Source organism: Callithrix jacchus, chromosome 15, assembly GCF_049354715.1.
Source record: "Callithrix jacchus isolate 240 chromosome 15, calJac240_pri, whole genome shotgun sequence".
In the NCBI taxonomy this organism is placed as follows: domain Eukaryota; kingdom Metazoa; phylum Chordata; class Mammalia; order Primates; family Cebidae; genus Callithrix; species Callithrix jacchus.
In genome coordinates this window covers 68549178-68564837 of record NC_133516.1, presented here as the reverse complement: position 1 = coordinate 68564837, position 15660 = coordinate 68549178, and the positions used below count along the sequence as shown (strand labels likewise).

Below are 15660 nucleotides of genomic sequence, written 5' to 3'. Positions count from 1 at the left end.
GCACTAGCTGTCTAGAGTCAAAAGGAGAAAATGAGTATTTGCTTAAAAGAGCGTTCATTGCATAAATATACATAATGGTAAGAAATTCCTGACTTTAGAAAAATTAAAATATGGAGAAACAAGCATTTTGCAATAAAGAAAATACAGGATGCATTTCATATTTGATATCTTGCTGGTTTAGAACTCTTTGTAAAGGCAGGAGCAGACTATTCATCTTTCCATCTCTAGATACCTAAGCACAGTGCCTGATAGTCAGCAAATACCTACTGAATAGATGACAGACTAGTAAATTTCTCCAGGCTCAAATACATGGACTCCCCCTCTGCAGAGATCTAGGGCAGGGATGCTGGGAGACAGCTAGAAGGGAAAAAGTGATGCCTGATCAACACAGACCTGAAGCTTCCATACAAAACTGGGATGCAGCATCTCAGCAAGTTACTTTTCCTTCCTTCGTTCCTCTCTCAACATTACAGGGTCTCCATTCAATGGCATTTTAACCCGGGGATTCTCCTAGGTTAGAATGTGAGAGTAAGATAAAAAAGAGGGCTTCCTATGGTAAACAAGAGAACTCTGAGAAGATTACCAGTTTAGGGCTTCCACCAAATTAAGAAGTTGTCTTATGAGCTCTTGTGGTCAATCTGGCCACACCACCTGCTACTCTTCCATCAGGGACATCTTTTTATTTTGTTTCCCTCTGCCAATCATGACTGATAGTGTCTGCCAGGCAAACTGGGCATTTATTTAGCAACCATCACTTCAACTTCACATTGCTTTTATTCAAAAGAAGCATTTATGGCCAGACATGGTGGCTCACACCCATAATCCCAACACTTTGGGAGACCAAGGCAGGCAGATCACAAGGTCAGGAAATTGAGACCATCCTGGCCAACATGGTGAAACCCTGTCTCTACTATAAATAGAAAAATTAGCTGGCTGTGGTGGCACATGCCTGTAATCCCAGCTACTCGGGAGGCCGAGGCAGGAGAATCACTTGAACCAGGGAGTTGGAGGTTGTAGTGATCTGAGATCGCGCCACTGCACTCCAGCCTGGTGACAGAGTGAGAATCCATCTCAAAAAAAAAAAGGCATTTACAACTGTATCTAGTGTAAAAAGGGGAAGAAGGAAGAAACGAGCATTTCTACTTCCATAACATTGAAACAGCTTACAATAAGAAAATGCCTGGTGCAGTGAAAAATGCACTAGCTGGAGAGTCAGCAGGTATGTGTTTTAATTCTGCAGCTGAATCTAAGACCTTGAGGAAGTTCCTTCCTCTCCTGCAAAATGAAGGGGTTGAATCTTTCATCTCAAAGGATTTCTTCCAGCTCCAGAATCACAGAATTTTAGAGACTGTTTAAGAAGAAAATACTCTATAGGTCAAAAACCACATAGACTATATTAAAGCTAAAATTACAGAGTATCTAAAGGCCATTCAAAACCAGAAAAGGAAAAAACAACAAAAAACACATAAAGGCTATTAAATGGGTTATTTAGGAAGAACCTAGGCAGTATCAATCTAGAAAATGTCATTCCTATAGAGACACTGAATTGCAATTTTCAAATGACTTCACAAACCTTGGCCCTTAATCAAACATTTTGGATCACTTGCTCTTGTGCAACCTTTAGCAATTTACTTAACCTCTCTTGCCTTAATTTCCTCATTTATAGGATAATTCTTAACTGTACTTAGCACAGAAACTGAGAATGAGGCCAGCACTCAGCAAAACAGTGCTGAGTACTTTGTATGGTAACTACAAAAACAACATAAATACACTTCGTTCAGTCCAATCCATCACAATGACAGACATGCTTAATGATGGGATGCACTCTGAGAAATGCAACATTAGGCAACTTTAGCGTCATATCAACATCAGAGTGTTCTTACACAAACCTAGATTGTATAGCCCACTATACACACCTGGGCTATCTTGTATAGCTTGCTGTTCCTAGGCTAGAAACCTGGAGAGCACGGGGCCATACTGAATACTGTAGGCAACTGTAACACAATGGAATTATAAACAAATCTAAACACATGGAGGATATAGTAACACAGTATTAAAATCTTATGGAACCAGGACTGTCTATGTGGTCCACCGTTGACTGAAACATCATTATGCGGCATGTGACTGTACAGTTATCTATCTTCAGTTTCAAGGTTATCTTTTCTTAAGTGCCAAAGAAAACAAAGGGATAAGTTCTAATCTTACAAATATTCTGAGTCTAGGTTTTATCATGTGCAAATGTAGAGCTGGACTAAATGATATCTAAATTATATAAATTAGAATATTATGTTAGATGCTACAAGTGGATGCCTAATTTCCAAGAATAAGCATATACCTAACCCTAAGCACAAAGGCAATGGGGTAGAAAAGAAGTGAAAAAAAATCTTTTGAGCAGAAAAGACTAGGAATAAGTTTCTTAGAGCAATCTGACCTAACATGGACTATAGAGAGTGAAATGCTATGGAGGAAAATCTATCACTTACCCACAAAAGCAAGTCAGCTTGAAAATGCTTTAAAGTGGCCAGGTGCCGTGGCTCACGCCTGTAATCCCAACACTTTGGGAGGCTGAGGCAGGCAGATCACAAAGTCAGGAGATTGAGACCATCCTGGCTAACAAGATGAAACCCCATCTCTACTAAAAGTACAATTAGCTGGGTATGGTGATATGTGCCTGTAATCCCAGCTACTCGGGAGGCTGCGGCAGGAGAATCGCTTGAACCCGGGAGGCGGAGGTTGCAGTAAGCTGAGATCACGCCACTGCACTCCAGCCTAGGTGACAGAGCGAGACTCCGCCTCAAAAAAAAAAAAAAAAAATGCTTTAGGATAACTTTCCTACCCATAGGAAGCATAAGTGCAGAAGGCAGGCGTCGAATAGAAAAATGACAAGATCCATTTAACACTAAGATAAACATCATTTAATCTTTCTTTGATGATTCAAAAGTGACTCCAAAATCTTTTAAGTGGTTTAGGAATCAACTCAGAATCTATCTTAATCAGTGGAGTAATGATTAGTTGGCACAATGCTAGGTAAGCCAGCTTGTACTATGGGTAAACAGAATTTTTAAAAATGTTTTTCATAAATAATCACTGACTAGGAGTTCTGGTTTTAGAACTGGCCTTGACACAAGTTAATTGTGTGAACTTGGGCAAATCACTTCCTTGTGTAATACAAATCAGCAGAAAGAAGCAAAACGTAACTGAAGAGAAACGCTGCTCAGAAGGTTTATGAAATAAATGCTCCTTTCTACTTGGCTGAGAGCATACAATTCATTGAAATGATTCAGTCATGATCAGTCTGCCAAGCAATTTGCCAAAAAAGTACACTGTGAGAAAGGAAAGAGGGCAAAATTGCCAACTTCTCTTCAGCAAGAAAATTTTCCACACTGATCCTGTAAAACATGCTAATATGACAAATGGCTGTCTTTATAACTCAAACACTTGCTATAACAGGAAATGCACAAAGGAGATTACATTTTTAAAGTATGGGGGAAAAAATTCAAATACCTAATGTACTTCAAAGTCACAGACAGCTGCCAAGATGTGGAGAGATCACTAAGTGAAAAAAGAGTCCAACTAATAGCATATAAATTGTTGTTCCTTGTCTACTGCTCTTGTTCAGAATTTAAAGCCCTAGAATTAAAGGCTAATGTTGTTGAAATTACAGAATATTTCCCAAACATTCAATCTTCAATAACTGCTCTGAATGAAATAGAAGAGTCAAGCAACCTTTCCCAAAAGATTGGCAATGACATAGTGTTATGAGCTTTTTCTTTTTTTGAGATGGAGTCTTCCTCTGTCACCAGTCGGGAGTGCAGTGGTGTGCTCTCGGCTCACTGCAATCTCTGCCTCCAGGGTTCAAGCAATTCCCCTTCCTCAGCCTCCCGCATAGCTGGGACCACCAGCGTGCACCACCACACCCGGCTAACTTTTTGTATTTTAGTAGAGACGGGGTTTCCCCAGGTTGGCCAGGATGGTCTCGATCTCCTGACCCTGTGATCCACCCACCTTGGCCTCCCAAAGTGCTGGGATTACAGGCATGAGCCACTGTGCCCAGCCATTAGCTATTTTTAACATAATCACAAGAACTGGCCTGAAAGATGATCTGTTGCAGCACTACAGTGTGACAGTGGAATCCATATTTCATTGAGAGAAGAACTTAAGGCCCATTTTCAACATAACACATGTGTACAACACTATAACATCTGATGCACTATAACATCTGTGTAAGGATACACAGCTGCTAGGAGGGAAGCTGGCAGGGTCTTGGGGCAACATTTATGATAAGCAGTGGTGTGCTGGAGCTGGCCCATACAGGCTTGTGGGGGCCAACTGTTAATGTCTCTTTCCAACTCAGCATTCCATGACTTCACATTGGTAGCCTGAAATTGGCCATGGTGATTGTACTGACAGCAAACAAGTAAGAAAACACTACAAAATCAGGACTCTTTCCACCTTACAAGAGCTAGTTGTTAATGTGTACCAGCACACCGCTGATTATAAGCCTGAAAATGTTCAAACTCTTTTTTTTTTGAGAGAGAGTTTCATTCTGTTGCCCAGGCTAGAGTGCAGTGGCATGATCACAGTTCACTGCAGACTCAAATTCCTGGGTTAAGGAATCCTCCTGACACAGCCTTCAGAGTATCTTGGACTATAAGTATGTTCCACAACACCTAGCTAATTTTTAATTTTTTTGTAGAGACAAGAGTCCTATGTTACCCAGGCTGGTCTTGAACTCCTGGCCTCAAGCAATCCTCTCACCTCGATCTCCCAGATTGCTGGAATTAAAAGTGTGAGCCACCAGGCTCAGCCTAAAACTCAGTAACACAGTAATTCTACATCTAGACATCTTTTCTGTGGTAATGATTCAAAATAGGGTGATGAGGGGAGGAAAATAGAGGAAAAAATTGATGCACAAGCAGTCCTAATAGTGAAGAAATTATGAGAAATCTAAATGTGAAAACCTTGGTAAAAATACTATCATACATTCATTAAAAAGGATGTTGTTGTACAATATACTACTATCATAATAAATGCTACAATAAAACAAATCTTAGTTTTAAAAAAATGCACAGAAAAAGATTAGAAGGAAATATACAAAAAGTTTGTATATAAAAAAATCTGAAAACTAGATTTTAAAAACAGAGAGATACAGCTGGAAATAAAACTAATGAATGGAACCACACCTAGCACAGTTCGTTTATTTGTCAGTACTTCCAAAATGGTCATAAAATTGATTTTTCAAACTGTAGGTGGTGAGCTATTTGTGATTTTTAAATCATTTACTGGGTCACAACTAGAATTTTTCAAAAAGAGAAAACAGAATAAAGGAAAGCGTTATTTTGCAAAAGTCTTGTTTGGGGTGTGTGTGTATGTGTGTGTATTCAGACATATATTGTGTTATAACAGGTATTTTTAACTATAAGTGACAAAGAACTCTAGCATTAAGCAATCACAGTAACAACCACACCTCATCCAAGAAGTGAGAAGAAACCAATCACAGACACATTTGCTTTTGAGCTTTTACTTAAAGATCATACCATTAGTGAACTGATAACACTTTCCTGGATGTCCCAGGGGCTGCTGAACAGGCAACCCTGCCAATCTCAGGAGGGGCTTCTCTTGTGCCTTCCTTTGGTAAAGGCAGAGTTGGCTGTGTGACTTGGGGCCTTAAAACTCAAGGAATGGAATAGCTGGAAACAGATTAATCCAAAGAAAATTTTTCTTTCAAAATGAAAATTGAAAAACATTCTAAGAAAATACAGTGGGAACAATTAGAACATGTGAGTAAAAGCCATCAACTCTTAGTTCTCACAGTCAAAGGGGGTGTCATTACTTTATGCTTATACACAATTGGAAAACTGAGGTTCAGAGGGTTTGGCCCATTAAGCTGTTGGGAACTGAAGTCTGGCCTTCCTACTCTACCCCAACACACTGGGAGCTGAGCAGAAAAAAGCGGCTGCTTCCTTTTTCACTATAGGAAGCATTCTGACTGTAGGAGATAAGATGATTCACAGGTGAAGAAGCTTTCATTCCCTTGTCTCTTTTCCATTCTCCTCACCTGCAAAACACAGACAACCCTAGTCACTTTGCAGGGTGTGTAAGGATAAGTGATAGCACATGAGTGACCAGCTGCATGCTGGGCACGTGGTCAGAACTCAGACCAAGGCAGTCCCAGCTGTTGGTAGCTAGCAATATGTCCTCTTTAGGAGCAGATACCCACTCTCTCATAGCCAGCCAAGGATTCACACACAAGTGAACAGTACCTCCAGACGCAAAGCTCCCACTCTGACTTGGAACAAAGAGGACTCATTCACCTCCTGACCTTAACGATCTATAGGTTCCCCCTTAGGCAGGCTAACTCCTGTCTTTTCCTTCATCTTCCTCCAAGCTACAGCCTCCAAGGGTCTCAGTGCTCTATGCATCTCTGACATTAGATGCAGAACTGTGTGTAGATGTGTATTTGTCTGGGGTGAGGATCCATTGCTTCCAAAAAATTCTCAGACATTATGCATTTGTACCCTACTCCAAATTAAGAAGTCCTGCTCTAAATTAGCCATTCAGATCACATACTTCCCCTGTATTCTGCCTCCTGTCATACCAGTAACCATGTGTGTAACTCATTAGACACAAATTAAGGTGTATAGACAATTTGGGAGAGCCTTTGTAAACTACATGGCCTTAACCAGACAACGGAACGCTCACATTAAAGAGAAAACTTAAAATGAACCTATATTAAGAGCTACCCTCTACTCACTGAAGGCCTACTGTGTGCCAGGCACTGACCCAGGTGCTTCCTATGAGCAATCTCCAGTCCTCACAACTCATTTATGCACGAATTCATCTTTCCATTTCATTTTCACACCAGGCATGATGCTACGCGATGCAGACACAATGGTGGGAAATCACCATTGTGATAGGGTACCTGTCCTGGTGGAGCTTACCTTTAAATGGGAGACAAATATATTAATCAAAGATCACTCATGAAAATCTAAAATTATGGGTCAGGTCTGGTGGCTCACGCCTGTAATCCCAGCACTTTGGGAGGCTGAAGTGGGTGGATCACCTGAGGTCAGGAGTTCGAGACTGGCCTGGCCTACATGGCAAAACTCCGTCTCTACTAAAAATGCAAAAACTAGCTGGGAGTGGTGGTGATGCATGCCTATAATCCCAGCTACTCGGGAGGCTGAGGCAGGATAATCATTTGAACCCAGGAGGAGGAGGAGGGTGCAGTGAGCCAAGATCATGCCATTGCACTCCAGCCTGGGCAATTAGAGTAAAACTCTGTCTCAAAAACAAAAGAAGGGATACACAATGCTATAAGAGCTCATACCAGGAGGAATAAACCTTTTTATAGAGGTCAGGGAAGGTTTCCTTGAAAGAGTAAGCACTTAATAAAGCAAAGGGGGGGTGTGGGAAGGAAGAGGTAGAAGTAGAGAGAGAGAAGAGAGTTCCAGGCAAAAAGTGCATGCAAAAGCCATGTGGCAGGGAACACGATGACTTGGGGCTGTATCCCCATGGGGGCTGGGCCACACAGACTCTTGTAGGCCATATTAAAGAATTTAGCCCCTTTTCTTAGAGCACAGGGTAGAAGACATTCAGGTGTTTCATTATGGTAGTGACATGATCAGATCTGCTTTTCTAAAGAAAACTGTGAGGATGATGTGGAAATGAACGGGAGAGGCCCAGAGGAGACACAGGGAGGCCTGTTAGGAAGCTGCTGCAGTATAGCAGAGATTGGGGTGGTGGCAGAAGAAATGCAAGGTGGCAGGCTGAGAGATGTTCAGACATGAAATCCCAAACACATGGGGTGGTAGGGGGCAGACAACTGTCCAGCAGGATGACCAGATTTCTGCCTCATGTGATAGCATCATTCTGAGCCAGTGAAGCCAGAAGAGAACCAGCCTTGGGGCAAAGATTATAAGGTGCAGAAGGAGGCTGGATAATGTGGCCTGGGATCCAGAGGGAGGTTCAGGAGGTTCAGGGAGAAAATTGAATTACTTGTGAGGAAACGGTTTTTGGAGTTGCAGGCACAATGAGATAACCCAGAAGAGAACTACAGGTTGAAGAGAGAAACTCAGAGGGACTCCAACATTTCTCCATCCTACACGTGAGGACACAGGGCTCAAAGAGAAGTGACTTTTCAGGAAACAAAGTGCTAGTAGGAGGAGGAGGAGGCAAAATCGAGTAAAACGTGAAGCCAGAGCACAAGTGCAGGAGTTCATACTGAAAAGAATGTCTATTTTTAAAAAAGAGGGTGAAAACCTTCAAGGAAACGCCATGGCTCAAAGGGAAACTGGAATTATGCTAAAGAGAGTGAACAAGATTAATGCAATAAAAGCAAGAACCACTGAAAATGATGACGTCTAGATTTTATAGAAGTTATTTCTTTGGGGTTCTGCCCTGCCCCCTGCCAAAGACTTCTTTATTTTTTACTGGTCCACAATTCTCCCTCTCTCCTCCCAGAATTCTCATATCATGTGTCTCTTAAGTGTCCAGCATTACACTAAACGTTGAGGATGCAGAGTTGGGACAAACAAGATTCTATGCTAAAGTTGCTCACGGGCTGACGATATGTGGCAGGCAGAAAAGCAAATCAACAATTACTTTGGAGAGCAGTCAGTGCTAGGAGGGAGGCTGCTACCAGAACACAAAAGAGAGACATGAAATGGTACAAGCAATCAGCCAGTGCTTCCCGGGTTGATGAATCAGAAAGGTGGGTTAGGCAGCAGCCAGGTGACAGAAGGGAGACAGAGAGATGTCTGAAGGCAGAGAGATCGGGGGAAAGCATGTGGCATTTGGAGGGCATAGGTGTAGCCAGAGCACAGGATGTATCTTGGGAAATATCACATGAAGCTGGAATGATGTACAGAAACCAGAACTGAAGAGATCTCAAATGCCAAGCTAAGCAGTTTCAATGTTATCCTGAAGTCAACTAGAACCCGAGAAGGGTTTTAAGTAGAAGAGTTACATGATCAAATTTACACATAAATGCACTTGAGCAGCAGTGTGGAGGAGAGATGGGAACACTCAGGGCCACAGGAAGGGAGGGCAGCATGGAGACTATGAAACTCCTATGAAGCTGTCAAGCTCCAAGGCTTCTGGTGATCTTTTATACAATAAGATAAGGCATAGACAACCAATCAAGGTATCACCCATATCATTTCTTTGACCTTATCTTCCATTACTTGAATTTCTAGTTAACTTTCCACAGGTCAATGTCTCATCTCCTCTAGAAGACCTTAGGTTGTGTGATAACAAGTACTATTGTATCTCAAAATTTCTGGCCCATAAAGAGGTGTTTATGACATGCGCTGAGTAATTCCTGGCTTTCCTGAGATACAACCCTAACCAAGTGAAAGACAATGTGCCTGAACCCAACAGGCAGGGACAGGGACTGGTGAATCCCCCAAAGCACTTCAGAGGAGACCCCAAAGATATGTTGTCTTTCAAAATATGCTGCTGTTGAAACATAAAGAAAGAGGATACATACTGAGTATCTGCTATGTGCTGGGCATTTTATTCACATTATCATGTTTAATCCTCACAAAACCTTATAAGGAGGTAGCATTTCCAACATTTAACAGATAAACTAAGGCAAAGAAAAGTTATGCCGTTTCCCCAAGGTAAAGGGAATGATAGAAAGGGTATAGGCTTTGGAATCAGACAATGTGGTCATGTGACTTTGAGTCTCAAATAGAAAATGTAGATACTAATTAACTAACCCTAATAACTAACACCTGTTTCATAGAGTTATTATAAAATGATCAAGTACGTGAATGTCCCTTTTAAACTAATTATAAAGCACAATTCAAACTCTTATTATTTTGGTAGAGTTGCACTTTGGGGAGGACCACTTATTTACCACATACAACCTGACCTACAGTGGCTTCCAAACACAGGCTATTTAATCCTGCCTGCTATGGACAACAGAACTTCATACTAGATTAAACTTTAAATTATTAGTGGTCTTACTGCTATACTAATTTAGCTATAGTTTTGTGAAATCACCTGGGGAAAGAATTTTAATAAAAATTCAATCTTCAGTCCTCAATTTAAAAAGGGCTACCTCTGAAAAATAAAATGTAAATGTAGTTGACTTTAAAATGTGCTTTAAAAAAAAAGTCATCCGAAGTTCGGGCTAAGGAATAATCAGACCATCAATTAAAGGTTTCTCTTTTTTCAGCTTTGATATATTCAGATGGCTATGGAAATGATTCTACTTGATTTCACAACTTTATAACCCTCATAAATCTTTGTTTTTTTTTAATTCATAATCTCCTGTATGACTATGACAACTTCCTATATATCTGATCACTTCTAAAAGACACTTAACAGTACTCTTTCATTCATTCAAAAGAATTTTATTGAGAGCCTCAGACAAGAACTAGACACTATGCAGACACAAATTCGTAAGACTTGGGCCCTGCCCTCTTGGAGCTTACAGTCTAATATGGCACAAAAAGGAAATTGTGCAAAGTACTAGACCTGCAAATGAGGATCAGGGAATAAATGCAGTGACTTCAGATAGGGATAGATCATATATGGCCACACCATGAACATGCTTCACAGTGAAGATAGAATTTCAATAAAGACAGAGAATTTCTTAGGGTTTTCACAAGTAGAATATGTTTTTGGAAGATGATACAACATAAGGAAAAAGAAAGACACAAAAAAAGGTTTTAGGTGTATTTGATGGGAAAGGGGCAGAGATTTTGGAGAAAGATAAGATTAGCTGGAGCAATACTTTATGAGGAAAATAGTGGAAAATAATGCAGGAAAGGTAGCTGGGAGTCAGAAGGAAGACACCATCAGGATCTTGGTCAACAAATGACATACTAAATGTAGGTAGTTCAAGGAGATTCTTCTATAGTAGTGTGGTACAAGATGGAAACAAGATTCTAAGTGTCCAGGAATGTGATACAAGGAATAAAAATTAAAACATAGGGATAAAATACATCAGGAGAGAAAATGGAAATAGCTTTAGCACTAACAGAGAGTAAGGTATCAGCCGGGCGCTGTAATCCCAGCACTTTAGGAAGCTGAGGCAGGTGGATAACAAGGTCACATGTTGAAGACTAGCCTGGCCAACAAAGTGAAACCCTATCTCTACTAAAAATACAAAAAGTTAGCTGGGTGTGGTGGCAGGAGCCTGTAATCCCAGCTACTCAGGAGGTTGAGGCAGGGGAATCACTTGAACCCAGGAGGTGGAGGTTTCAGTGAGTTGAGATCACACCACTGCACTCCAGCCTGGGCAATAGCACAAGGCTCCATCTCGAAAAAAAAGAGAGAGATAGTAAGTTATCAAAATTACTCTGAGCTGTAGCAGAGCTAGAAAAATCTGGAGGAGCTGATTCAGTAACTGCAGGGGTGGAAGAGGGTAGAGATAAGGAAATGTTCTTAAACATTCTTTGAAGGGCTAAGGAAATCTAAACAAGTTTGAATTTTGCAGTGGTCTATTGCAACATGAACATCAGATTTTTTTAAAAACTATATAATAAAATGATACTCAAAGTTTATCTGACCTTTGTCCTTTGACCTTGGAAGAAATCACTGTAGCATTTAAGCAAGGAAACCAGCACTGTGTTCTCATCATACTTGATTAAGAAGTAAGGAAGAGCTGTGACTCCTTCTGTTTGACAAAGATTATCATATGCACACTCAAGTGCTTGAATCTGAAAACATAAAACACACAGTTATTCTCTAGAAGATTACATATCTAGTTCTGGGCTCAAAACTAACTCAAAATAAAAGGTACCTTAAAACCAGAAGACTGGAAATGACTGATCACACTCGTTACTCTATTACAGCAAATGAACATAGAAGTGCCTCCAAATAATACCACTTAGCTTTTTTATAACACTTCCAGGGGCATGATGGTGTATGTCTTAGGAGCACAAAGGGACATATTATGGTACAACATGGTGGTTCCCTAAGTTGTCAATCAGAGGTTTAGAGCGGTAAGCAAACATTCTTTCTTTCCTATGATAACCCAAAATGAATCTACCTCTGTTGAATTTTACCCTGAACCTTTCCATAATCTTCAACAGATTTACTGAGACATGACTAACATACCATACAGTTCACCCACTTATTACTTTTTGAGACAGGGTCTTGCTCTGTTGCCCAGGCAATCACAGTTCACTACAGCCTTGACCTCCTGGGCTCAATCAATCCTCCTGCCTCAGCCTCCTGAGTAACTGAGACTATAGGCACACACCACCATGCCCAGCTAACTCTTTTGAATTTTTTTTATAGAGACAGGGTTTCACCATGTTGCCCAGGCTGGTCTTGAACTCCCAAGCTCAAGTGATCTGCTCACCTCTGCCTTCCAAGTACTGGAATTACATTACAGGTGTGGGCCACTGTGCCTGGCCCAATTCACCCATTTAAGGTACATAATGCAATGTGTTGTTCGGGTTTTTTTAGTATGTTCACAGGGTTGTGCAACCATCACAGCAATAATAAATATAGAACTTTTTTTTTTTTGAGATGGAGTCTCACTCTGTTGTCAGGCTGGAGTGCAGTGGTGCGATCTCCACTCACTGCAAACCTCTGACTCCCAGGTTCAAGCAATTCTCCTGCCTCAGCCTCCCGAGTAGCTAGGACTACAGATGTGCACCACCACACACAGCTAATTTTTGTATTTTTAGTAGAGTTGTGGTTTCACCATGTTGGCCAGGATTATCTCTATCTCTTGACCTCGTGATCCGCTGGCCTCCGCCTCTCAAAGTGCTGGGATTACAGGTGGGAGTCACCGCACCCAGACAACATAGAACATTTCTGTCCTCAACAAAAGAAATCCAATACGTGCTAGCAGTTAATTCTCGTCCAAAATTCTTCTTCCCCACTTATATTTCTTCATGGGAAATTAGTTCCACAAAGCCACAATCTTGGATTTGTACAAAATAAAAAAAAATTTTTAATCAATAATGGCTGCTCCCTGAACAGCTCTATGGAAGCTCCCTGAATGATGTTCAGTATTCAGGGCTTTAGTGATTGAGGTGTTTCATGAATTCAAATCATCTTGATATATAATCTTTGCCTTAATACAGTAAGAATTCTCTAGTTTCGTTTCTCTGTTCTACCAGCCTGATTATTTTAACTGCTCTTCTGGGGACCACCTGTAATGACCTTAATATCTATCCCAAATGTCACTGACTAAATCTGTATGTATCACTCCAGGTAGAAAAGTTCTGCAACTTGGCACCAGAACAGGAGAAAGCCTTTTGTTTTGTTTCAAAGACTCTTTCCCAAAGTATATTGCCTTATGTTTCCCCACATTGAAATTGAGGATCACGTTTTAGTAAATTATTTCGGTGTTTCAAAATGTTCCTAAAATTCCCCCTTACTGGCTTAGCATTTCACCAAATACCACTGAAAACCTGGAAAATTACATCTTCAAAATAACTTTACAGACCAGACAGGGTGGCTCATGCCTGTAGTCCCAGAACTTTGAGAAGATAAAGCAGGCAGATCGCTTGAGCCCAGGAGTTGAAGATTAGCCTGGCCAACATGGCAAAACTCCATCTCTATTAAAAGACAAACATTAGACAGGTGTGGTGGCACGACTGTAGTCCTACATGCTCAGGAGGCTAAGATGAGAGGATCACCTGAGCCTAAAAAGTTGAAGCTACGGTGAGCTGTGATTGTGCCACTACATTTCAGCCTGGGCAACAGGAGTGAGACCTAGTCTCAAAATATGTATATACACACAAAAAATGACTTTACAAACATTATCTAAATAAGTCTGCTCCTAGTACCACCTTTGGAGGATTCCAGTTACCATCTCTTCAACCTGAGAAGGAACTGTTTGTCTTTGGCAGGAACTAGAAAACTACTCTTGCACATTCAACCCAATTTTATGTGTATTTTAGTTTATTTGTTGATACCTGTTTTAGTGAAAATCTTTGATCCAAACCCACTGGCCCCTGAATGAGAGGTAAACTCTCTGGAAGACAGAGGGCAGGATAGCAAAACCAATAGTAGAAGTGGTACTTCTTTAGATCCTAGAATAAAAAATATAAATAGGTTATTAGAACAGCACCATTAAGTTAAGCTGAAATGCAACTATGTAGCTTCTCAAAGCCAATTAAGATATCAAAGCTGATGCAAATAAAATATGTCCAGCTTGTCAAATATCCTCATCCCCAACAGAACTCAAGTTAGAATACAGGACTTTTATATTCCCAACAGTCTCACATACCACCACTAATGATATGAGGACAAACAATATACTTTATTGGCTACTTGCTAACAGAAAATATACAATAAGTAATTGATAATTATCATCATCATCCTTTAATCTACAAAACTACCCTGGGAGGTAATTATTATCCCATTTTATAAACAGAAAACTGAATTTTACAAAGGGGTTAAGAACCTGAACAACAACAAAAAAAGATGGTAAGTGGTAAGGGGAAGAGAAGAGATCAGAACTCTGCTTCCAAAACTTAAGCTTTTTTCCACTGACCAAACATACTCAATGTACCATCTACAAAAGCATACCACAGTTACCATTCTCTTCACAATCAAATAAATTACATGTTATTAAGGAAGCTGTGCTAGTCACTATGCATGCCTGAAATAATACAATATTGCTTTTGGAAATGCCTTGGTGGATTTAAGTCAACAACTATCAAGCCCTTGCTATGTACAACGCAAAACATAAGACACTGACAATAAGATGAATAAATCCTAGGCCCATCCATCAGGCAGCTCACTTTCTGGATGGAGCAGAGATAAAGTGAGTGCATGGTTAGAGCCATGGAGAGGCTCTAAGTAGGAAGGTGCATGGGTGAATATGAGAGGTTACATCTTCATGAGTGTATCTGACCGATCCCCCCACCAGGGGAGGTGACCCAGGGGAAAGGATTTGTGAGGCTATCCTCGACACTGTTCTGACTCAGGTTAATGGCTCTTGCTTCAAAATTCCTACAGCTTTTAGGGCCTTAATCCTTGATGGTAGCATTCCAGACAGGCTGGTATTTGGCAGCTGGCCTAAAAGCCTGTGACCACTGAATATAAATTCAATTTATGTAGTTAATTAGTATTTCCTTTTGAATCTTGCTAAGAATTAAAATTGGATGGTTGTTAGATGAATTTTTATTGAGATATAATTCACAGTCCATAAAATTCACCATTTTAAAGTATACAATTTAGTAGTTTATTTTTAGTATAGTGATATGGTTATACCATCATCACCATTAATTCCAGAATGTTTTCATCACCCCAAAACGAAATCTCATACCTATTAGCAGAGACTCCCCATTCCCCCTCCTCTCATCACTTGGCAACAACTAATCTGTTTTCTGTCTCTATGGATTTGTCTATTCTGGACTTTTCATATAAATGGAATCATACTAGGTGACTTTTAAAACGTAAATGTATATATAAACACGTGTCCAGATAAGAAAGTCTAGTAATTGTAGTTTCTGTGGTCTCTAGTTTTGCTATACATTGATCATCTAAGAACAAATTCCCTCTTCACAATGGCAAAATGAACTGCAAAATTGAAATTAATGAACTCTCTAGTCCTTTGGGTCCTAAAAACAGCAGAAGGAAAGCAAAAGCACCTCCAGAGATTATTTTCTCTTCCTTGTACTTAAATGATTTGTCGTAACTGATCTTTAGTAAAAGGTTAAACAATTCAAGATGAAGGAC

General features: G+C 40.3%; 1 protein-coding gene across 25 annotated transcripts in view; it reads right to left on the bottom strand.

Annotated features, from left to right (window-relative positions):
• ATG7 (autophagy related 7) overlaps nt 1-15660 on the bottom strand; it is a 275247-nt gene that overhangs the window by 214545 nt on the left and 45042 nt on the right. For all 25 annotated transcript variants that reach the window (XR_008476829.2, XR_013527506.1, XR_013527507.1 and 22 more), the window contains 2 exons: nt 13890-14006; nt 11523-11672 (listed from right to left, as the gene is read on the bottom strand). Coding sequence is in view for 14 of the 25 variants with exons in the window: in XM_035273644.3 (XP_035129535.1) it covers nt 11523-11672; nt 13890-14006 (267 nt within the window). In the remaining 11 variants the exon portion in view is untranslated. The remainder of the gene's footprint in view (nt 1-11522; nt 11673-13889; nt 14007-15660) is intronic.